Raw genomic sequence first — 23,649 nt, forward strand, 5'->3', positions numbered from 1 at the left:
TGCATACTGTATGATTCCAACTGTATGACATTCCGGAAAAGGCAAAACTATGGAGATACTGGAAAGATCAGGGGTTGAGAGGGATGGCGTTGGGCTAGGGGGAGATGAACAGGTAGCACACAGAGGACTGTTAGACCAGTGAAAATACTCTGCATGGTATTGATATCATAATGAGGGATACATCTCATTATACTTTTGTCCAAACACCAAGAGTGAAGGTAAGGTGAAATGTGGACTTCGGGTGATTATGGTTATGCAAATGTAGGTTCGCCCTTACTAAAAAATGTACTATTCTGGTGAGTGGTGTTGATAATGGGGGAAGCTATGCATGTGTGGGGAAAGAGAGTTTATGGGAAATCTCTGTACCTGAATAATCTCAATTCTGCTGTACACCTAAAGCTGCTTTAAAAAAAAAGTAAAAAGTTCAGTACTTCTTTCTTTAAAAATGAAGTTTAAAAGAAGGATTAAAAAAAAATCCAACTCCTACATCACTACCAGATTCAAATAAATTCCAGGAGGCATTTAAAAAAAGATATGATTTAAATACAAACAGACAAATAGCAAAACCAAAACAAAACAAGACCTCATCCTATAAAAATATTAGAATAAATGAGGGATGAATATTTCTACAATCTTGGAGTGGGAATGCCTTAAGAAGCCAGCTTCAAAAATCCAGGATCACTAAAAGAAATAATTAATAAATTCAACTGCTTAGAAACTAACTATATGACAATAAACGGAAGACAATAAAAATAAAGCCAAAGAATGGAAAAAAGCTTTACGTATGATAAACACAATTTTACCAACTCATATATATATATAGGAGTATTTAAATTAAGTTTAGAACATGAAGACTTACTTTAGAAAAGAAGAACTATGAATGGTGAAAAAACATGTGAAAAATGTTCAACCTCACAGCAACCATAGAGTTGCAGAGAAAAAAATGAATTATCAATTTTCTTCTATCAGATTGGCAGAGATAAAACATTTTACAGTTGGCCAAGTTTGTATAAGACGGGACTTTCACGGGCTATTGGTTACGATGTAAGTTGACAGATTTCTAGAAAACAGTGGGTTAATAAATGTCAAAATTAAAAGAGAAAATATACTTTTAACACTGAACATCAAGAAATTTATCTGAAGAGATTATTGCATAACTAACGATATGTCTGCAAAAGGCTGTTTATAGCAAATTTGCACATATTAATATTAGATTTCTAAGCACCTGGCACTGTACTATAATAATGAATATATGATTTAATTGAATCCTCACAGAACTTTATTAATATTATCCTACTTATGTTTCAGATGAGAATACTAAGTTTAAACAGCATAGGTAACTTTCAAAATATCACATCAGGAGCAAATATCATACGTGGGATTAAAATACAGATCATTCTGCTCTGTTTTATTATTAGGGTAGGAAGTAAAGAATGAAATTAGTTCCGGCTGAGGCGGGCAAGATAGAAAAGCTTGTGCCAAGAAGTAGGTGTTGGGTTGAGTTTTTAAGATCCGGGACTGGGATTCTGTCTTTCAAGCAGGTAATTGGAGCAGGTGGAACTCAGTTAAACGACGAGGATCCTAAGTCCAACGTGAGGAATTTGGTGCAGACTACAGGCAGCATCCATGCTTTGGTTGAGAGCACAGGCTCTGGAGGCTCCGTGCCGTATTCAAATCCTAACTCTTGGACAATTTACAAAACTTCCCTGGGTATCAGCTGCACAATGGAATTAGCAATAGTACCTGTTGAATAGGGTTGTTGGGACGTTAAATAAGACAGTGTAAAACACCAAGAAGAGTGGCTGGGACGTGGGAATCACTCACTAATGTTAGCTGTGATAATAAGGAGGAAGGGGATGGAAAGGGAGTGGAGATCAGGAAAGAGGGTTGACAAATCTGCTTCATCAGAACCCCCTAGACCCAACTCAGGAAGCTACCTTGCCCAAGCCCATTTATGGGCACGCCATTCAGCCTGTTAAATTTAATTTTGAGAGCTGCCAACAGAAGGACTTAATACTGTTACAGTGTGACTTTATGGTCATCAAGAAACATCTGTTGCTTTATTGTTTAAAAACTACCCAGCATCCACCCTTTTGCTTTTATGAGCTAACCCTGATTTTTTTGAAGGGGTAGAAAAAATTCAATTGCAAATTCACCATCTTACACTTGGTTGTGTATGGTTGTGTTTCAGTCACACAAAGGGGAATCAAAGGCTTCATTTTGAATAAAATTATGAAAACAAAGAACTGTGAAGTATGTGGTTGCACAATTAATCTAAAAGATACAGTTCTTACTCTCTATGTATTTATTATCTAAAAACAAAAAAAAGTATTAAGCCTTCTTCTCCTTTCCCTACAAATACAAGTGGTAGGGAATGGAGATTGGAGGAATCTTTATTTACACATCAAATGAGAGGAAAAACGTCAACATTTGTCCTTTGGTTCCTGTGTCTGATTACTTCTCAAGTAAACCCCCATGACGCTAGGTCACCTGATGATGTTTCCAAGAGACACGACTTCTGGATCATTCCTGAGTAGTAGGCCATGTTGAATTCATGGATTTATTCCTTCAGCTTATAGTTATTGAACACTCATTATCCCTCTGGCACCGTTCTAGATGCTGGAGAGAGTGGAGAGCAAAATGGATGGTGCTTACGTGGAAGGGGGAGACAGGGCTCCACGAACTCAGTAGTGGCCGCCTTTTCTCTTCCCTCTGATAAGCACAGACTGTTTGGAAGGCCACAACAGATGCTTAAGCCACCTCCCAAGCCCCCATAGATTTTTGATTGTCTCTTGGAACGTATCTTGCTTGTAGTGCTGGGTCAGCCCAGGACAGATGGCGTGCTTCTTGCTGAATTAATCACCTCTCCAATTCAATGGTTCGAATTCAGCAACTTTTAAGGGGAGGTTCTGGTCAGTACCAACTAGAGTTACTAAAAATATTCACTTACTTTTCCTCTGCCTATAATTCTAAGTCAATGAGTGAGGCAGGTTGACAATTAGATCATATCCATGTAAGGCTATTCGGGTGCATATCTGACTATCATAGACTCAGCTTTGCCATCCTTTCTAAGTCCTTCCGCTCATGAAGGTCTCCACTCAAAAATGACCAGGGAGAGGATGGACAATTTATAGACTTTTCCCACCTTAGTTTCCATGTATTTTCCTCCAGCACAAAAAAGTTCTTAAAATTTCTGAAAATAAATTGAGAAATAAACAGAGTAATCTGTTGTTTTACTCTATGCAAAGTTCTGAATTTGTATTTTTCCTCTGTTCTTAATAAGGCTGCTTTTAAAAAAGGAAGATGCCATGTGCCATGAGGCAGGGCTAGAAGGCCTGATCCCCATTTTGACACATGGCTGCTTGCACACATGTGTACATACACACTGCCTCTGTGTAAAGCCTAGAATATGTCTTCAAATCGAGCTTTTAAAAATTAACATCAATCTCATATCTATCTATGAGAGAAATGAGACTTTAGTTTTGGTTTGTTTTAAGAAAAAAAAAAACCACCCTGACTTCAATGAACTATTGGCAAAAAAAGATGATGCCATGACTGTGTGAATGAAGAGGATGGTCTTCAACTGAAATGCTGTTAAACATGCACCACGCTTGACCTTTTGGGCATTTGTGAACAATCTAGAAACTTCTGGGTTGTGACTGTACATTTAACTTGGTGATTCATGAGAAAGCCAGAGGGGAATCTAGTAACTCTTGATGACAATGGGTGGTTTTCTGTTTCATTTTACAGTAGCAGGCTCTAGTAGTCACCTACAAATCGTTTCATTTGTGAGATCCAAGAGTAGAGCAGGAAGATGGATACGGATACTCAAAAGCTTAATACTAAACAATACTTATGGTCCTTATGTTTATGGGAAGCTCAAAAGGATGGAAAGAAAATCTTTAAAATTTTTTGGGACGATTAGCATCCAGGTTATAGGGGTATGAGTAGAGAAGTCTTAAAGAGCAGCACTGTTTTAGACTCTATGCTTTAAGTTTTCATGGCAGACTGATTGAAAAGGTAGCACTGCTCTTTATTTAACTATGGATATTTGACATTTTAAAGGACCTGGTGACAGACGATTATTTTTTTTGTAAAAATTGCCACATTATATGTGAACACTTTGCTAAGTGGATTATCGTGAAATTTGCCGCATCTCTGAAAAAGCAACAGTTCAGAATGAGGTTTCGAGAATAATTCCGACCAGGATGTCTTTTGTTGGTGTGGCTGCTTTGATTAAAACCTTCTGTGAGGCAATGGCCCTTGCGTGATAGGCCCAGATGCAAATTAAGGTGACAACAGTATGTTGACCTACTAAACAAAAAGCACAACGGCTCTGTAACCATGAACAGATACGGTTACTTCCCTGCTTAATAAAAATTGCACACCCAACCCCCTAACACCCCGCCCCCGCCCCAAAGGAAAAAACAACCTGTTTCAGCAGTGGCTTCTTTTAGGCATATGTAAATCCCTTCATGGAAAGTTACGAAACCCGCGTTAATCCCACCTGTGAATGATTGTAGTATTTAACCCAGAGGTTAGTTCCTATAACGCTCATTTCACGAAAAGCCCCCCGCCCCCATATTTAGTGGTTAGTTTGTATAAAGCAAGCTCCAGACTGTAAGCCTGAAAAACCACAGTTTTCCCAAACAGGAAGGATTTCCAGCGAAACAGTGTGAAGGCGACAGAGTTAACAGTCTTAAAGTCATTATTCAGACAAACCGAAAGTCTCTAAGTATGATGGTATAGGCCACCATAACCTTGGAGTCCTTTGAATGAGTTTTTGCACATGACACATATAATTGTATACGTGATTAGCATAGTCATCAATCTGTTTCGGGTATGCATATCCTATATTTATGTTTTAAAGCCCCCAGTACCACCTTTGTCTCTGCATGAGACAATTTAAGTGAGTTGCTGGTATCAGGACATTGTGGCATTCTCCGGGTCACATGGTTGGCAACTTACTCAAGAAAATTTGAACACAATGTTTTTCTCATTACCCTTATTTTTTTTTAAACCGTAGTTTTATACAAAACGATTTCATCTGTCTTCTGGTGGTACAGTATTTACAACAGAATGGTTATATGTTAAATGGTTGACTTTTCAACCAACTCAAACACCTGGTTAGCATAAATCTTTTAATAGTAATGCCATTCCATTAACTCCTTTGTTACCAGAACTTCTGAAAATCCCTTTGCTAAAGAGTTGGAGAGTGCCTGGCTATATAAACCCCAAATACTGCATAGCCATGAGAATTAAGACATACTGTTCATATTAGTACATGAGACTTTATAAGGAACAAAATCAAGTTGTTTCTGGGCTTCAGGTTATTAATCTCATGATCAAATAGTCTGTTTAGCTAATGACTTCATTTTCCCATTTCTGAATTTCATATCCAAGCTCACTAATGATTTCTATATTGGAAGCAATTTCTTGGATGGAGGAAAATAGTTTTTCCCATTATCCAAAAAAAGTCCAAAATAATAAATACGGAAACACAAGAAAGAGATACACCTTGAAAAATCTTGCCTAGGGAAATACCCACATTTTTACCTTGTGTGTAATGAATGCAAATGTATACAGAGTTAGGTTGGAATATGAATATTTTTTGTATAGTCTGTTATATAATGTTAATTAAATGCAGTCAATGGTTGTTTCAGTCTCTTAAAATAAGAAAGAAAAATGCAAACATAATTCATCTCTAATCCAGCAGTCCTTGATTAATTGACTAATTCACAGGCTTATTTAATACTATGTAGAACCTCTCCATTGTTCTTAACTACTCCTTTTGGCTACACCCCCACTCCCACCTTTATCATTTTTGCAGAGTCCTTAAGCATTACATCTTAGACAGGCATACTTCGTTTTACTGTACTCTGCATATATTGCAGTTTTTTGCAAATTGAAGATTTGTGGCAACCCTGTGTTGTCTGATGATGGTTAGCATTTTTTAGGAATAAAGTATTTTAAATTAAGGTATGCACATTATTTTTTTTAAACACAGTGCCATTGCACACTTAATAGACTACTGTAGTGCAAACATAACTTTTATATGCACTGGGAAACCAAAAAACTTGTGTGATTCCACTTGTTTCGGTGGTCTGGAACTGAACTTGCGGTATCTCCAAGGTATGCCTGTTAATTTGCACTGGCATTTGTCTGGTTTCATGACTGATTTAACAACTTTAAAACAGTTGGCTCCTTACTTTACAGTTAGAAAACACTGAGGAGGCAACACTACTCCAGGAAGCTTTAAAAAAAAGGTGTCGTAGTTATACTGAACACAAGATTGATAGGGGTGTTCACTCCTTCCTTCTTCATTTCAGGGCAGACAGCTTGATGTCAGCACACCATACAATCTGAGTGCACCGGTGAGTAATCGCTCCCACCTCCTGGGACTTTATACTGTTTGCATTGATAAAAAAGGGACAATGGTCAGGTTTGATTACCATAGAATAATTCCTGAGTAAAAGCTCGTTTATTTGTGCCTGATGAAGGAAGCTGGATGGAAAACAGCGAGAAGTCTGAATCACAGAGAAGTCAAACATGAGTTCAGGAACAGTGTGTTGACGTGGAAAGAGCACAGGACTAAGCCATGACCATGATTTTGATTCTACATTGCTATGTGGCGTTGGGCAAATTCCTTAAAATTTCTGAGATGTGGTTAATACTAAAGTATGTGTATTCTGAGAGGGTTGGATTAGATAGTCTCCACTGGTTCTTCTAATAATTACATTTATGGTTTTATCACTATTCTGCACCTGTATCCATTTACTCAACAAGCGTTTAGGGACTCCAAGTGTAAGACTAAACCAGACACTGTGCTGGGTAGTAGAGACTTAAGAATGAGTAAAATAGGGTCTCTGTTTTAAAGGACTCTCAACCTTGTAGGAGAGACAGACATGGATAAAACCACGGCCAGACAGCCATGCGAGAGTTAGATCAGCAGTGTGTGGGAGGAGCAAAGAGAATACACAAGAGGAAAAGCACTTGCTTGCCTGCATGGCTAAAACTAGAAAGATGGACTAGAGGGGAGAGGTACACCGGTCAGAGGGAGCCCTTTGTGCCAAGACACAACGGTTTCAGAGAGCTTGACTGGTGCAGGAGAAGAGGAGGATTTCAGCTTGCTCAGAGGACAGGGCGTGTGTGCAGAGATGGCAGGTAGAAGAGGTTGGCAAGCTAGGCAGGCCCACGTGGTGGAGAGCTGTGAGTACCATGTTGATAATTTGGTTTCAGTGACACACAAGGTTTTAGGTAAGAGAAGGATATGATTAGGTTTTGTTTTAAAAAGATCACTCCAAGTGTGGAAACAAGAGAGGTCCCTCATGAGGCTGTTGGCAAGCAGCGGCAGGCACAGAAAAGCAAGGGCAGTGAGTGAGTGATGAACCCAGATAGAGTCCAGGTAACGAAGGAGTGAGTCAATAGGACTTGATGATGGATTGTCCATGGGGCAAGGGGATGGCAGAAAGAGAAGCCACCTTGGTTCCTGGCTCGGGCAGCTCAGAAGATTGAAGCATATTAATGGGAAACATGGGAGAGAGAGCAAATTAGAGGGTAGAAAGTGAGGAATCTGATGTTTCATTTGCTGAATTTGAGGTATTGTAGGGACTTAAATGGAGATATCTAATGAGCAATTGGAAATCTGTGTCTGGAGCTCCGGAAGGAGTCTCAGCTGAGGTTCACATGTGGGGGTTATTGACACCTCGGAAGGTTGAAGCTGAGGTGGGGGATGAGTTCACTTGGAGAACTTGAAGAGTGAGAAGAGAAAAAGTTGAGCATAGGACACAAACACAGAAGGAGTAAGGAGAGGAAAAAAGAGATGGCAAAGTAGAAGGAACTGAGGAAAAGGTGGGATCTAGGTGTCATCATGGCCTGTGGACGGAAAGGTCAACACAGTCACAGGCACAGACAAACCAGGTAAGGGAAGGAGGAACTGGCTGAATCTGTTCAGTAGGAGGCCAGGGCAGCTCTGCAAGCAGGTTTTCAGAGCAGCTAAGGGGTGCAAGTCAGCTAGTGGGCAGCTGACTTCCCAAACTGTCCACCTACTTAGGTTGTGATGGGCTGCCTTCTGTTTGAGTCCCCAGCTTTGCTTTTTGCTTGTTGTGTGAGGACACCCCATTGACCTCTACAATATGCTTGATGCCATGCTGTCCTGGACTTAACCTGCTGCCAAGCACCCAATGGACAGTGCGTTCACTGAAGGTCTGGTGCTCTCTGGGATCCAGGCCTGCCCGCCTCAGGCTGGACTCCACTCAGCAGCCCTGAGCCACACCAAGCCCTGTCTGCCTGTAAATATGACAGCTCTGCTTAGAATTCCAAAGGTCCTGATCCTTGTGAGGCCACAGATTCCTTGGTAGATTTCTATTTCGGAAAAACTTCATGTTACTATTTGCACTTTCAGGTGACAAGAAAAAATCATCCTTCTTCAGTCATCATTGTCTCGTATTGTCTCTTGTAGTGCATCCAAGGATGTCATTTTTGGACCTCTGCAGATCAGGAAAACTGTACTTTAAAGTGTGTAAGTATTAATTATGTTTCTGTTTTGATACTACTGTTTCCCTTAAGAGAAAAGTTTTCCAAGAGGATTCCCATTTCAGCTTCCAATGGCTTTCGATTAGTTTGCTTGACTCTAAAGCAAAAGTATGAGTAATACATAGTAATAGAAAAAATGAGATCAACATTATTAATGCAACTGGAGATGGAGGGAAGTTAATGCAAACCATGGAACCCGGAGATGACCAGTTGCTCCAAATTATAAAGGCCTTTCAGTAGAATGTTAGGTATTTGTTCAATTTCCTAGCCCTGCACTTCTCAAATTTTAATATGCAAATATCAGGGATCTTGCTAAAATGCAGACTCTGATTCAGTAGGTTTTGGGCAGGACCTGAAATTTTGCACTTGTAACAAGCTCCCAGGTGATGCAATGCTTGTTGTTTCCAGACCACACTTTGGATAACAGGGTCCTAGGTCATGTTCAGTTTCTCTTCAGGGAACATGGTAGCAATCTCATCCAGAGGGCACAAACACCTGGATTTACTCCACTTTGTATAGGAAATACATCCCCAGTACTTTATTTTTCATTTATCCTGGCTTTGCCAATTAGTGTGTGACTTTGTTAAGGTACTTCACCCTTGGTACTTTTCTTTCCTTATGGATAAATGAGGATAATAATCGAATCTCCCTGCTAGGGATAGTGCCTGTTACACTATAATTACTCCAATCTCATGGCTAAGAATTCTGTAATTTAAAAATGGGTCGTGGACTTGCCTGGTGGTGCAGTAGTTAAGAATCTGCCTGCCAATGCAGGGGACATGGGTTCGAGCCCTGGTCCGGGAACATTCCACATACCGTGAAGCTACTAAGCCCGTGCGCCAAAACTACTGAGCCAGCGCTCTAGAGCCCGCAAGCCACAACTACTGAGCCCACATGCCACAACTACTGAAGCCTGTGTGCCTAGAACTGTGCTGCGCAATAAGAGAAGCCACTGCAATGAGAAGCCCGCACGCCACAACAAAGAGCAGCCCTCGCTCGCCGCAACTAGAGAAAAGCCCACACACAGCAATGAAGACCCAATGCAGCCAAAAATAAATAAATAAATTTATTAAAAAAAAGAAAAAATGGGTCGCTTTGTTCAGGTTGTTCAAGTCAGAGATTAAATCAGTTAGGATCATGATAACTTTAGGTAATATCATTTTCTATTAATGACTCAAACTATAGCATTGAGATTTAAATCTGTCATTAACATCTCCTTATGTACAGTCCTTATAGCTTGTCTTATATAGTGTGTCTTCACAGATCTCCGCTATGGGAGTCACTTAATGCCTACTCTCATGCTTGTGACTGTGTGCTTCATAGAATGGAATTTACCAAAAGATGGAGCAGATGCTGTCTGCACTTGGGAATTATTACACACTCTAAAAACACTTTTCCTTCTCCTTGGTAGCACTTTGTCCAAATGTCAATTTAAATCATTATTTGTCTAGTTATGTGTTTAGTATCTTTTGCCGACATGTAAGCCCATCAAGGCAGGATCCTCTCTGTCTTGTTCACACTGTGTCCCTTGCACTGAACACAGTGAGGGGCTCGTAGCAGGTGCTCAGATCGCACTTGCTGAGTGAGTGAATGGGAAGTACCATTTGTTGCCAGTAACAGTCCAGGAAGCAGAGTGGACGCTGAAGCAGCCTGTCTGGGCAGAGGAACCCGCCGGCCTTTCCTAGCCAGAGCTGTTGGTGGTTTTCATTTCAGGTTCTGTCTCCCCGGGCACCTGCCAACACCCCTTCATTCTCTAACCTGGTCCATGACAGATTACCTCTTAACTGACTGGGATTTTTTAGTAGACATCATGCAACCCTGTTTCTCCAATGATGCAAACAGCATAATTTTTATAGCTGTTTGTACAGCAGGCTTCCTGGAAGGAAGGCCCATCTATGGGCTCCCTTGCTTCTGATATATTTTTATTGATTATTTTGTCAGTGGTGGAGCAAGAAATTAATTTGGAAGAAATGCCTAGCTAAGTGTCATTAAAATTATTTACAACTTTAGAGCTTTTCAATAATTTTACTTTCCTTTTCTTTCTACGCAGAATGATACCTATGCTGCTGTTTGTGAGGTGAGTGTCAGTCGCTTACAGAAAACATGTCATTAAACCCCATGTCTTTCTCTCTTGTCCTTAAAAAGCTGTTAAAATAAGAATGAAGAAAAGTGAGTCATTCTTAATGCACACAAATGTTCTTCCTGGGAGTGCTCTACTCTGGCTATAAAAATGACTGTATAACTCCATTTTGACATAAGTATTTGCTGTGCTTTATATATCTATGTGCATACATAAAATGCATATATGAATGTACATAGATGTGTGTATGCACACACACACATTCACATATATACATGTATATTACTCTAATCTGGTTTGAAAGGTTCTGATTCCTGAAGCCTGGGTGAGAGAGGGTGGCAGGAAGAGAGGAGAAGGCACTTGGAGGACTACCCTCATCTCTGCTGATTTCATTTCTTCCCCATAAAGCCTATGCGCTATCATCAATACAGTGCATTAGAAGAGATCCCTTTACACAGGGAGATCAGCTCAGTGCTTTGTGACAAAGGGATAGGGAGGGTGGGAGGGAGACGCAAGAGGGAAGAGATATGGGAACATATGTATATGTATAGCTGATTCACTTTGTTATAAAGCAGAAACTAACACACCATTGTAAAGCAATTACACTCCAATAAAGATGTTAAAAAAAAAAAGGAGAGATCCCTTTAGTTACAATTTTCTTCCTTATTCAGTGAACTCTTTCAACAACAATTTGAAACACAGCTTTTTAAATTTTTAATTTTAACTAATTAATTTACTTCTTGCTATGACAATAAGGGACCTTGTGCAGACTCTGGTGCCCAGGTCTCTTCTTATCAACGCCTCCCCGCCATCCCTGCCCCCAGTCTCCCTCACCCTAGGAGCTCCCTCTCCTGCTCTTGACTTTCTTCTTCCTTCAGAAAGACCTTGGGATTTTGATCTTTTCCTACTCAATCTCCTTCAACTAAACTTCCCTGTCCTGGATTCCATACCCTTCAGAATTCATTTTAGTTTATTTGACAATAAGTATTTATGATGAAACGGCATTATTTCTCACTTTAATAATCTATGCTGTATTCTATTTAAAATGTCCTTGAAACCAGAGAACAGAACTATCCTATCTTGCCTGAGGAAGAAACAGAGATTGTCATTCATTAGTAAAATAGAAAAATTTCCTTTGAGTGGAAAATAAAGTAAAAACAAAAAAGTAAATTGGAATATCTTCTCAATAGTCTGCGGCAACCCTGTACCTGAGTGATTTTTCCTTGGGAGTGAATGGTGATCGAGTTGGGTAAGAAGAGATAAAACAGAGAAGAAAATTTGCCCCGTATGTAAATAGATAATGAACGTTCTTTCCTGATTGAGATTAAAAAAAAAAAAAGACTGCCTGAGAACTCTCTTATGTGACCACAATAAAAGCAGCCAAAAAAACAGTCCCTGGAGGATGGTGTTTAGAAGCCAGAGAGAGTTAAAGTGTCTCAAGCGTTGAAGCAGCCCAGGACTGGGTTTCCAGTGTGGTAGCTCCCTGTTCATCAGTATGCTGCCCAGTTGTCTGTGCTTATGTAATGTACATCTCTTCTCTCTATTGTAATATATAATTATTCTATTCTTTTCTATTATATTTTGCTATTTTATATGTTAAATAATGTAGAACTGAACAGTAATACACGCTCAATATAGGTGGAGGTAGAGATAAACATAGAGATATTTAACTAATTAATTAATTAATTTGGTTGCACCGGGTCTTAGTTGCAACATGTGGGATCTAGTTCTCTGACCAGGGATCGAACGCGGTCCTCCTGCATTGGGAGCACATAGTCTTAGCCACTGGACCACCAGGGAAGTCCCGAGAGAGATATTTTAAACTCAGCTGCTCACACCTTTAGGAAATCAAACTCCTCAACCATCAAAGCTTCAACCTAGGAAGCTTGGAATCTGCCCCCATGTTCCTTGGAGGGAATAGTTTTACAACTGGTAGCTTAGCAAAATATAACTTGGAAAATGATGTTAGCAAGTAAGGTGGCTTATCCCTGAAGAACACAGATTAGATTATCCTAATCTAAAAGGTTCTAAAAACCTTTTTGTGGCTTCTCATTGCCATTTGAGAAAAAATACAGACTGCCAGTGTTTGCTGACGCCCCTGCCTCATCTTGCCCCCTCTTCCTTGTGCTCTGTACTGGCCACACTGGCCTTCCCCTCTTCTCTGAGTATATGTGGCACATGCCTGCCTCAGGGTGTTTGCCCTGGCCGAGACTTTTGCAAGGCCAGCTCCTTCTAATCGCTCAGGTCTTGCCTTGGGGGTCACCTCTGCATGGTTCTTCCTGAGTCCCCTCACTAAAGTTAGTCCCCTTCCTGTCTGGTCATGCCGTCTGCCTTTGACTTGTTTTATTTTCCTCATAGCACTTTTCATATCTGAGCATATTTTATCTTTTAAGTTTGTTACTCCATTATTGTCTCTTCCCTTCTAAGAGAATGTAAATTCCATGAAGTCAGGGAGCTTGCCTGTCTTATTCACTGCCATACCCTTAAAACCTAAAACAGTGCTTGGCATATAAAAGGTATCAATAAATATTTTTTGATGAGTGAATGAATGATTTTTTAGGAGATGAAGCCACAATTGGTGTAGAGACTCTGCAGTAGAGGCATCCCAGGAGGATGGTGGGGCATGTCCTCCTTGTGCTACAGGAATAAGAAAAGGCACCGACAGCAGGTGTGCCAGTCTGGGAAACACAAGCATGGAGCCAGAGGGATGATGATAAAAATGGTCTTACTGCTGTGAGAACAGAGACAGCAAACTGATGCAGCCCCTGGGAAGTATGAACTTGGCTTCTGCAGTGGGAATGGCAGCTCAGTAGCCTGGAATATGCTGTATAAATGCCCCATCCAGGGGCTGTGAGCTCAGATTCTGTGAATTTCTTAAATCCGAATTCCTTTAGCTTCTCTCCAGGCAACTTGAGCTTGAGAAACAGTGGATAATTTCATTTGAAGTCTAATGTTAGATTAGAGAGAGAGAGAGGAAGGCACAGAGAGAGAGAGAGAGAGAGAGAAAGAGAGAGAGAGAGAGAGAGAAGGAAATCCTAATCAACAGCTTTTGCCTCCACTTGAGAAAACATTTAAACTCCTTGGAGTACAAACTTCTAGTTATAAGATTAACAGGTTCTGGGGATCTAATGTACAGCACAGTGATTACAGCTAATAACACTGTGTTATGTACTTGAATGCTGCTAAAGAGCTGGTCTTATCACAAAAAAGAAATGGTAATTATATGATGGGATGAAGGTGTTAGCTAATGCTTTGGTGGTAATCATTTATCTCAAAAAAGCTGGAAAAAAATACAAGCTTCACCAAAGTAAACAAAATGAAACATTTAAACTCTTAGGTCAGGACTAGCTACATTTCCAAATAAACATTATTCCATCTCCTTTCTTCTTCCTCAGTTTTCTTTCTTGAAAAGAAAATCCTATGTTAATGATAATTTTGCTCCCAATTGGTATATTTATTCTCTGCAGTTAATGAATGTGTTGAATGTATTTTACTGAAACCTGCAAAGAAGATGTGAAAAGTATACTAAACCCTTAAGTTAAATAACCCTGAGCCCAAACTGAAGTATTTAAATTAATCCTTAACTAAGCAAAACTAGGCTTATCAGGCTCCACTTCCTCTGAGTGCACAGATCAAACGTGGGACAGCTAAGTATTTGCAAATTACAGCCCTTCTCTACCTGGATGTTCAGAGTAAATGCATTGTGTCATGGTTTCCACTATTATCATGAGAAACAACAGCATGTTGTCCTAGGTATTGTAAACTGAGTGAGAGCAGGAAGATTGATCATGATTGTGTTGTAGTTTTACGATGTGTGCCTTTTCTCCAAGTTCCCCCCCCCATTAACTATTGTTAATGCACCTGCTAAAAGTTGCAGGAAATTTATCTCTCAGTCACCAAAATGTTTTCTATGTTTTCTGTTAATGAGATAAACATGTTAATCATCATTAGGTTTTTGTAGACCTTAAAATTTAACGTTGGCATTAAGACAACCATTGAAACGTTTAGTTACTATAAAGTTTATAGTCCATTTTTAATCTTTCAAGGAAGACATGGATATATAAAATAAATAGGCATAACTTTAGGCTAGAGCTTTAGGTTATTAACTCACTAAACCTTTGATGGCAAACATCTAATTGCATTGTTGAGCTCAGTATTTTGTCACATTGTGGGGTGTCACCCATTAGAGGGTCATGAAATCAATTTACTGAATAAACAATCACAATAAAATGACATAGAATAGAACATATAAGATTGCATCACAGGTCAGGATTCCTTTTGGGGATGAAAATACTCTAAAATTAGATTGTAGTGATGATTGTACAAATCTTTGAATATACTAAAAACCACTGAACTATGTGCTTTAAATGGGCGAATTTTATGGTTATGTAAAATATATTTCAATAAAACTGTTAAAACGGGAAAATATACCATTTCAAGAATCTTTTTTTTCCCAACATGTATGTGTGTACTAAGTTGTTTTGTTAAATGTATTTTGGAATTTGGGACACGGTCAAAAAAGATTGAGAAGTGTTGTTCTAATCCCACTAGCAAATGGGAACTTAATACTTATTACAGCTGAAATACTTGATATACATGTATGCTTATATATCAGGCATTCATATTTCAAAATTTACTTGAAGCTTATCAGAAAAGCAGTACAAAGGCTGTGCTGACTGGCATGCTACCTGTCTTCCATAGCGAGAATCCTGTGAGGTCGGCTGCAGCAGCGGGGAAGGTGCATATGAAGAGGAAGTGCTAGGTAAGCAGACGCAACCAACTGTTATTGAAAATAATTTACACTACTCCAGGGACCTGTGCTAATGTAGGGGTAATGAGCCACCTCTTAAAATATCTAGACTTCTATGTCTCAGTATGATCTATATATATATATATTATTGAATATATGTATTATTGAATATATATATTTTTCGATAACTTCAAATGTGGAAGCCATTTTGACAGAGACTCAGCAAAACTCTTCTTTCAGAGCAAAATAGAGGAAACAGCACATGACATGTTTAGAACTTGAGATTTTGCCCGCAGTTCAGTGGATGCAATTACTTCTGTCTTAACGAGAAAGACCAATGTGAATCCTGAGCAACTTGATGTCAGGAAATGCCACTGTTTTAATGAACTGAAAGTGTAGAAGTATTTTATTTAATGCACATTTCATTACTCAGCTAACAGTTATTCAATCAAGTACCTACTATAGTTATGGCTCCCTACAAGACATTGGGAAATTTGCACAATGTATGGAAGTTATCCTTCTCAGTGTTAAATTTTGAGTAAGTAGGGAACTTGGGTTTCCAGCTCCCTCTGACTTATTTCAGAGCAGGTTGGGTGTCTCTAAGTGACTTTGCCCAAGTGTGTTAATTCTCTAGTGGTTTCTGAAGGACCAACGCTTTGATAAATTATAGCCTATATGTTAGCAGTTAACTTTTCCAGAATTCCCCAGTGTTTCCTCCCACTGGGAGATAGACAGCTCCTTCCAGAACAAGAGATGATTGGTTCTTCCATAAGTTGTCGTCCTTGTTTCAGTGGCTTGCTCCTTGCTCTCAGTGGCTGATGGAAATTGGAAGGTGGATCTTGCCTTCCTATCCTGATTTGCTTCTGCCCTTTAATGTCCCACAAAAGACCCTCCTTGACATTTCTGTGGAGGGGTAGTGGTATTACATTTTTTACCTTCTGTGTAGTGGGAGTTAGTTGTGGATAAAATTTATATTCTGTGGTTTCCAAACTGTGCACTGATGTTCCCCAGGGCATCACATCTACCTCACAGGGAGGTGTGGGGGCATTTTAAACATTGAGGGAAACACAAGGGTAGTCGATGTCTGTTGGACATCACAGGAACTACTAGCCAGAGGTAAGTGATGGTGTAAACAATGGATTGCGCTACACTCTTTTCTATGCTATCATATCTTTACAATCCTGCGTTTTTGGTGTTGCTGTGTTAAAAAGCAAATACCATGAGGAATACAATGAGGAACAGGAAATAAGGATGGAGGTGTCCAGTCTGATTAGAATATTTGAGAAGTTGTGCAGTGCCCAGTAGGCACACAGATCCAAGTAGTATGCAATTATTTTTATTTAGGAATGAAATAAATATATTATTTTGTCTTTCAATTTATGTGTTTTTTCCCCAATCATCTACTAAGTTGATAGGACACGCATACTCAAGTTATAATACTTAATAAATGGAACTGTTTAGGTGATTCTTTTGTTCTAGTGGGTCATGAAAAAATTACTAATATATATATATTTGCGGTACGCGGGCCTCTCACTGCTGTGGCCTCTCCCGTTGCGGAGCACAGGCTCCAGACGCGCAGGCTCACCGGCCATGGCTCACGGGCCCAGCCGCTCCGTGGCATGTGGGATCTTCCCGGACCGGGGCATGAAGCCGTGTCCCCAGCATCGGCAGGAGGACTCTCAACCACTGCGCCACCAGGGAAGCCCAAAAATTACTAATATATTAAAGATGCCAGAACTGAGAGAGTTTGGGAAACTTTGATTTATATCCTTTTCTCATATTCTAAAATTATACTACCAAGTTATACAATTCTGTTAGAGTACAAGTGTAATCAGTGCTTTATTTTATATTTTTCATTTGGCTATCAATGTCTATGTACCAGTAACTGAGATGTACCAAGTTTACATATATGGCATTTGTGCTTACAGACCTTATGTTTAGTTTGTTCTGATGAGTCTTTTCACCCATGTACTTAAGACCCTGTTTGTCTTTAACACATCTGGTACTGGTCCATTTATCTGCGGATCTGCTACATTATTTTATTTTAGATACCCTCCATCCTCCCCTTTTCCTCATGGTGGGGATGATAACAGCTAATAATATATTGAAATAAAAATAGCTATTAGTTATTAGGCATTTATGAGTCAGGCACAGTTCTAAGTAATTTATAGGTTTTAGCTCTTTTTGTCCTCAGAGGTACAAACACTATTATCCTCCTCATTTTACAGATGAGAAAAATAAGGCACGAATGTAAATACTTACTTGGCGCTGCATAGCCAGAGAAGGATGTAACTTGAATTTTAACCCAGTTATCTCATTCCAGAGCCTATGCTTAGCCACTCTGCTATATATTGAAAGTAGTATATAGCTCAGTTTAGCTTCTCTTCCTTTTTTTTAAATTTTATTTTTATAAATTTATTCATTTATTTATCTATTTTTGGCTGCATTGGGTGTTGCTGCGTGTGGGCTTTCTTTAGTTGCGGCGAGCGGGGGCTACTCTTCGTTGCGGTGCACAGGTTTCTCATTGTGGTGGCTTCTCTTGTTGCAGAGTACGGACTCCAGGTGCACAGGCTTCAGTAGCTGTGGCACACGGGCTCAGTAGTTGTGGCTCACGGGCTCTAGAGCACAGGCTCAGTAGTTGTGGTGCAAGGGCTTAGTTGCTCCGCAGCATGTGGGATCTTCCTGGACCAGGGCTCAAACCCATGTCCCCTGTATTGGCAGGCGGATTCTTAACCGCCGTGCCACCAGGGAAGTCCCTAGCTTCTTCTTTCTCATTTGGTTCACTCTTGTCTTGATATTTTAGAATAAACCTACCTTATCTCTATTTTTCCATATGCATCACCATGGCTTTGAAACATATGTCTGTATTTAGCTATGAAATTTCCATTTACTTGTACTTATATAACTCTGGCCCCTTCTGCCCAGTTCTTAACTTACATCTTTTCTGATGTCTCCTGGTTCTTCTTCCTTGCTCTGCTGACCACTCCATCACTGGACTCCTCTTCAAGGTATCCCACAGCTATTCCAATCCCTGCTGTTAAGCATCTCACACTATAAAAAGGGAAAAATGGAACTGTGCTTTGCCTGTATAGTTATAGTATCCAAAAATGAACCCTAAATGGAAGAATAAGCAGAGAAGGGTTGTGTGAAGCCACTCTGTGGGCTAAACTCTCAGATGACAGTGGCTTTATTTTTTCTGGGTCACAGAGTATTTTTGTAGTATGGACTTTAATTAGTTCAGATTCAGTATCTATAGTGATTAGAATTGTGTCAACATTTCCTTTAACTGGAAAGAGGTCATGGGAGTTTGTATTTAATCATTTTAAGCTCCTTAAAAAAATTTACCATCTTTTCTGAACCAGAGTAGTGATTCTTTTTCTATAAAAGAAAACTTATCCTCTAAGTGCAGGCAAAGATGCCTGCTTTTGCCACTTCTATGTAGTACTGGATATCCTAGCCAGAGCAATCAGGCAAGAAAAAGGCATCCAAATTTGATGGATCCAATAAAAGCCATCCAAATTTGAAAGGAGGAAGTAAAACTTCTCTTTGTTTGCAGATATTATGATCTTATATGCGGAAAACCCTAAAGATACCACAAAATACCATGTTAGAACTAATAAACAAATTTGGCAAAATAGCAGGATACAAAATTAACACTTGAAAATCAATTGCATTTCTATACACTAATAATGAACCATCTGAAAAGGAAATTAAGAAAACAATTTCATTTACAATAGCATCAAAAAGAATAAAAACACTTAGAAATTAACTTAACCAAGGAGGTGAATGACTTGTAAAGTGAAAACTACAAAACATTTCTGAAACAAATTAAAGAAGACAAATAAATGGAAAGACATCCTTATTCATTGGTTGAAAGACCTGGTATATTGTCAAGATGTCAATATTACCAAAACAATCTACAGATTTAATGCAATCTGTATCAGAATTCCAAAGATGTTTTTGCAGATCTTTTGCATGAGATGGAAAGACCCATCCTACAATTTATATGGAATCTCAAAGCACCCCAAATGCTGAAAAGAAGAACAAAGCTGGAGGATTCATACTTCCTGATTTCAAACTTACTACAAACCTACAGTAATCAAAATACTGTGGTACTGGCATAAAGACAGACATATAGATCAGTGGACTAGAATAGAGAGTTCAGAAATAAATCCTTATATATATGGTTAAATGATTTTTGACAAGGGTGCCAAGACCATTCAATGGGGGAGAAGGCAGTCTTTTCAGCAAATAGTCCTGAGAAAACTGAATATCAACATACAAAAGAATTAAGTTGGATCCTTATAAAACATCATATACAAAAATTAACTCAAAATGGGGACTTCCCTGGTGGCGCTGTGGTTAAGAATCCACCTGCCGATGCAGGGGACACGGGTTCAAGCCCTGGTCCAGGAAGATCCCACATGCTGCAGAGCAACCAAGCCCATGCACCACAACTACTGAGCCTGTGCTCTAGAGCCCCCGAGCCACAACTACTGAGCCCGCGTGCCACAACTACTGAAACCCGTGCGCCTAGAGCCTGTGCTCCACAACAAGAGAAGCCACTGCAATGAGAAGCCCACACACCACAACGAAGAGTAGCCCCTGCTCGCCACAACTAAAGAAAGCCCATGTGCATCAACAAAGACCCAATGCAGCCCCCCAAAATAAATAAATAACTCAAAATGGATCCATGATTTAAATGTAAGACCTGACACTATAAAAATCTTAGAAGAAAACATAGGGCAAAAGCTTCACAACATTGGATTTGGCAATGATTATTTGGATATGACACGAAAGGCACAGGTAACAAAAGAAAAAATTGACAAATTGAACTTCATGAAAATTAAAAAAATTTAAGCGCACTATCAACAGAGTAAAAAAAGCAACCAATAGAATAGGAGAAAGTATTTGCAAATCACATATCTGATAAGGGATTAATGTCAAGAATATATAGAAAACTCCTAAAACTCAACAACAAAACCCCCAAACAATCCAATTAAAAAATGGGCAAAGGACTTAGACATTTCTACAAAGAAGATATACAAATGGCCAAAAAGCACATGAAAAGATGCTCAACATTACTAATCATTAGAGAAATGCAAGTCAAACCTACAATGAAATACCACTTTAAGGAAAAAAAAAAAGCAAAAAATCCCAGAAAAGTATAAGTGTTGACGAGGATGTGGAGAAATTGGAATGCTGTGCACTGTTGATGGGGATGTAAAATGGTGTAACTCCTGTGGAAAAAACCAAAAAATTAAAGACAGAATTACTGCATGATCTGGCAATTCCACTTTGGGGGTATATACTCAAAAGAATTGAAAGCAGGGTCTCAAAAAGATATTTATACACCCCTATTATACTCAAATATTGAATTCACAATAGCTAAAACATGGAAGCAGCCCAAATGTCCACTGCCAGATGAATGGATTAGCAAAATGCAATATACACATACAATGGGATATTATTCAGACTTAAAAAGGAAGGAAATTCTGACATATGCCACAGCAGGAATAAATTTTGAGGACATTATGCTAAGTGAAACAAGCCAGTCACAATAAGACAAATACTGTTTGATTCCACTTACATGAGGTATTTAGAGTACTTAAAATTATAGAGACAGAAAGTAGAATGGTGGTTGCCTAGGGAAGGGGGAGGGAGAGGGGGAATGGGGAGTTATTATTCAATGGTTAGTTTCAGTTTTGCAAGATGAAAAGAGTTCTGGAGATGGACGGTCGTGATGGTTGTACGAGAATACAAATGTACTTAATACCACAGAACTGTACACTTAAAAATGGTTAAGATAGTAAATTTTATGCCATGTGTATTTTACCACAATAAAAAATTCTGGGGAAAAAGCAAGCTAATGCATTAAATTAGTCACGATTTTGGAAAATAGAAAAAGTAAAGTAAAATAATTTCATCCCAGTGGTACATACCATTCAGAATTCTAACCCCTCACACAGGACCTGGGAAGTAGCACCAATAACTGTGTGTACCAATTGTAATGTTGCTACTGTTTAAAAGTCATGAAATATTTCACAATAAAAAACAGCAGAATATAGAATCCTTTGGAGTACAGACAACTACTTGCATGTATAAAAATAATGTGTTGACAAAATGGGCAACAACTGTAGACATATAGTGTAAAATTAAAATATATCTTGAGATACATGTCCTGGGGTAGTGGATGGTTGCCCACCAGACACACCCTTGGTACCCACCCTTCTAGCCTATATAGAAGTGGTATCACAAGAGAAAACTGGACAGTCTCAGAACACTCCATGTTGCTTGCTTGTAAAAAATCTATCGTCAAAGATAAGTGCGTTCGGGGCTTCCCTGGTGGCGCAGTGGTTGAGAGTCCACCTGCCGATGCAGGGGACACAGGTTCGTGCCACGGTCCGGGAAGATCCCACATGCCACGGAGTGGCTGGGCCTGTGAGCCATGGCCGCTGAGCCTGCACGTCCGGAGCCTGTGCTCCGCAACGGGAGAGGCCACAACAGTGAGAGGCCTGCGTACTGCCAAAAAAAAAAAAAAAAAAAAAAAGATAAGTGCATTCTATGGGAGAAAAAAGCTGCCAGACAGACTGGCTGATTTAAAAAAATAAATCACTTGAATATGTGCATCAGTTATTGTTCAGGTGAATAATTGTGGCAAGAGGGTGCTAAGGGCACTAGATGAAGCAGGGACACTCTCTCCTGCTTTGACAGACAGGGGACATGGTGAATGAAATCTTGTTTTCTCCCCAGAAAATACAGACCTCCCCACTGCACCATTTGCTTCTTCCATTGGAAGCCACAGTGTGACATTACGATGGAAATCGGCCAACATCTCTGGAGTAAAATACATCATTCAGTGGAAATATGCACAACTGCCTGGAAGCTGGACTTACACTGAGGTATGAACTGCTGCCCATGTGCCTAAACGGAGACTTTTTCTTCAAATTATTAAAAGTGCCAAATTACTACATATAATTATAGGTGAAAAGACATTCTAGAGAAGATTCAAACGTAAAATGAGTGGTTGGATTAGATGAACTTTAATCTCTGCTACTTTTTATGCTAAACCTTTTATTTTTAAGGAAAATTTATTATTGGACATATATATTATTCCTTCAGCAGAGCATCACATAACCAACTACTTATATCATTGGTCTTTATCTGCCCACCCCATTGAAAATGATTCCAACTAGGGTGGAGGGCAGGGAGGTCATCCAGGATGCTCCCTTTTAGGAAATCATGTTCAGAGAAAAATAGTCCAAAGACACCAAGTATATTAACATGGAAAAGTAAAGTAAAGCCTTGAGGTAAATGCCATATAATTGAATCCATAATTTTGCAGTTTTGAAGAAGGAAAGAATTTTGGTGTGAATTATGCTGACTGATGTCGGGATGGCTCAGCTCTGAGCTCCAGGCCTCCATTTCAACTGGTCTGGCAGGCCTTGGGTCACTCCATATCCAGAAGGCCATCCATCATCTACAAACGAATCTGTGCTCTTGAGTTACAATATACGGTGGCTATTCCATAAATGCTGATTTTGATCTCTTGTTGATTTAGGCCGTGTCCAAGCTCTCCTATGTGGTAGAGCCCTTGCATCCCTTCACTGAATATATTTTTCGAGTGGTTTGGATCTTCACAGCCCAGCTGCAGCTGTATTCCCCTCCAAGTCCCAGTTATAGGACTCATCCTTATGGAGGTATGGCATGCACACGTTGCTTAAGAAATCAGGGATTATTCCAAAGCTTTGGTTAGTTCATTTTATTTTAAACAATGAAATAAATTTATTCCTTCATTAATAGACCCATCCAACAAGGGAGTACCTAGCTAGGTGCCAAATAGTGTTCTAGGTGCTCACCGTACTTCTGTGATCAAAACAAAAATACCCATTCTGGTGGAAAAGAAATACTCCAAGCAGTAAACCTAATAAATAAGGAAAGTATATTGTAAGTAGGAAGATACGGGGTGCTACGGTAAGAGGAACGTTTCGAGCAGGGTCTGTCCTTTAGAAATGGGGAGTGTATTAAAGAAGGTGGTCAGAATAAGCCTCACTTAGCAGTCAGAAATTATGGAAGGTTTTGAAGAAGAGGAGTAGTTGATTTGAATACTCCTTAAAGAGATAATTTTGGCCACTACACATGGAATGGATTGAAGGAATGAGAGAGACTGGAATGTACAGAGGTAGTGAGATCAGCTGGGAGGTTATTATAATACTTTAACATTTGATTAGAGATGATTTTTAAAAATAGTACATATATTGGGGCATTTTCTGATTTCTTCTTT

The 23,649-nt window shown here is 39.4% G+C and overlaps 1 protein-coding gene across 2 annotated transcripts in view; it reads left to right on the forward strand.

Annotated features, from left to right (window-relative positions):
• ROS1 (ROS proto-oncogene 1, receptor tyrosine kinase) overlaps positions 1 to 23,649 on the forward strand; it is a 112,392-nt gene that overhangs the window by 3,111 nt on the left and 85,632 nt on the right. For both annotated transcript variants that reach the window (XM_033418572.1, XM_033418573.1), the window contains exons 2-7: positions 6,330 to 6,374; positions 8,462 to 8,521; positions 10,586 to 10,612; positions 15,317 to 15,377; positions 22,119 to 22,267; positions 22,927 to 23,065. In XM_033418572.1, coding sequence (XP_033274463.1) covers positions 6,330 to 6,374; positions 8,462 to 8,521; positions 10,586 to 10,612; positions 15,317 to 15,377; positions 22,119 to 22,267; positions 22,927 to 23,065 — 481 coding nt within the window. The remainder of the gene's footprint in view (positions 1 to 6,329; positions 6,375 to 8,461; positions 8,522 to 10,585; positions 10,613 to 15,316; positions 15,378 to 22,118; positions 22,268 to 22,926; positions 23,066 to 23,649) is intronic.

The sequence above is a fragment of the Orcinus orca genome, chromosome 12, assembly GCF_937001465.1.
Source record: "Orcinus orca chromosome 12, mOrcOrc1.1, whole genome shotgun sequence".
Taxonomy (NCBI): Eukaryota; Metazoa; Chordata; class Mammalia; order Artiodactyla; family Delphinidae; genus Orcinus; species Orcinus orca.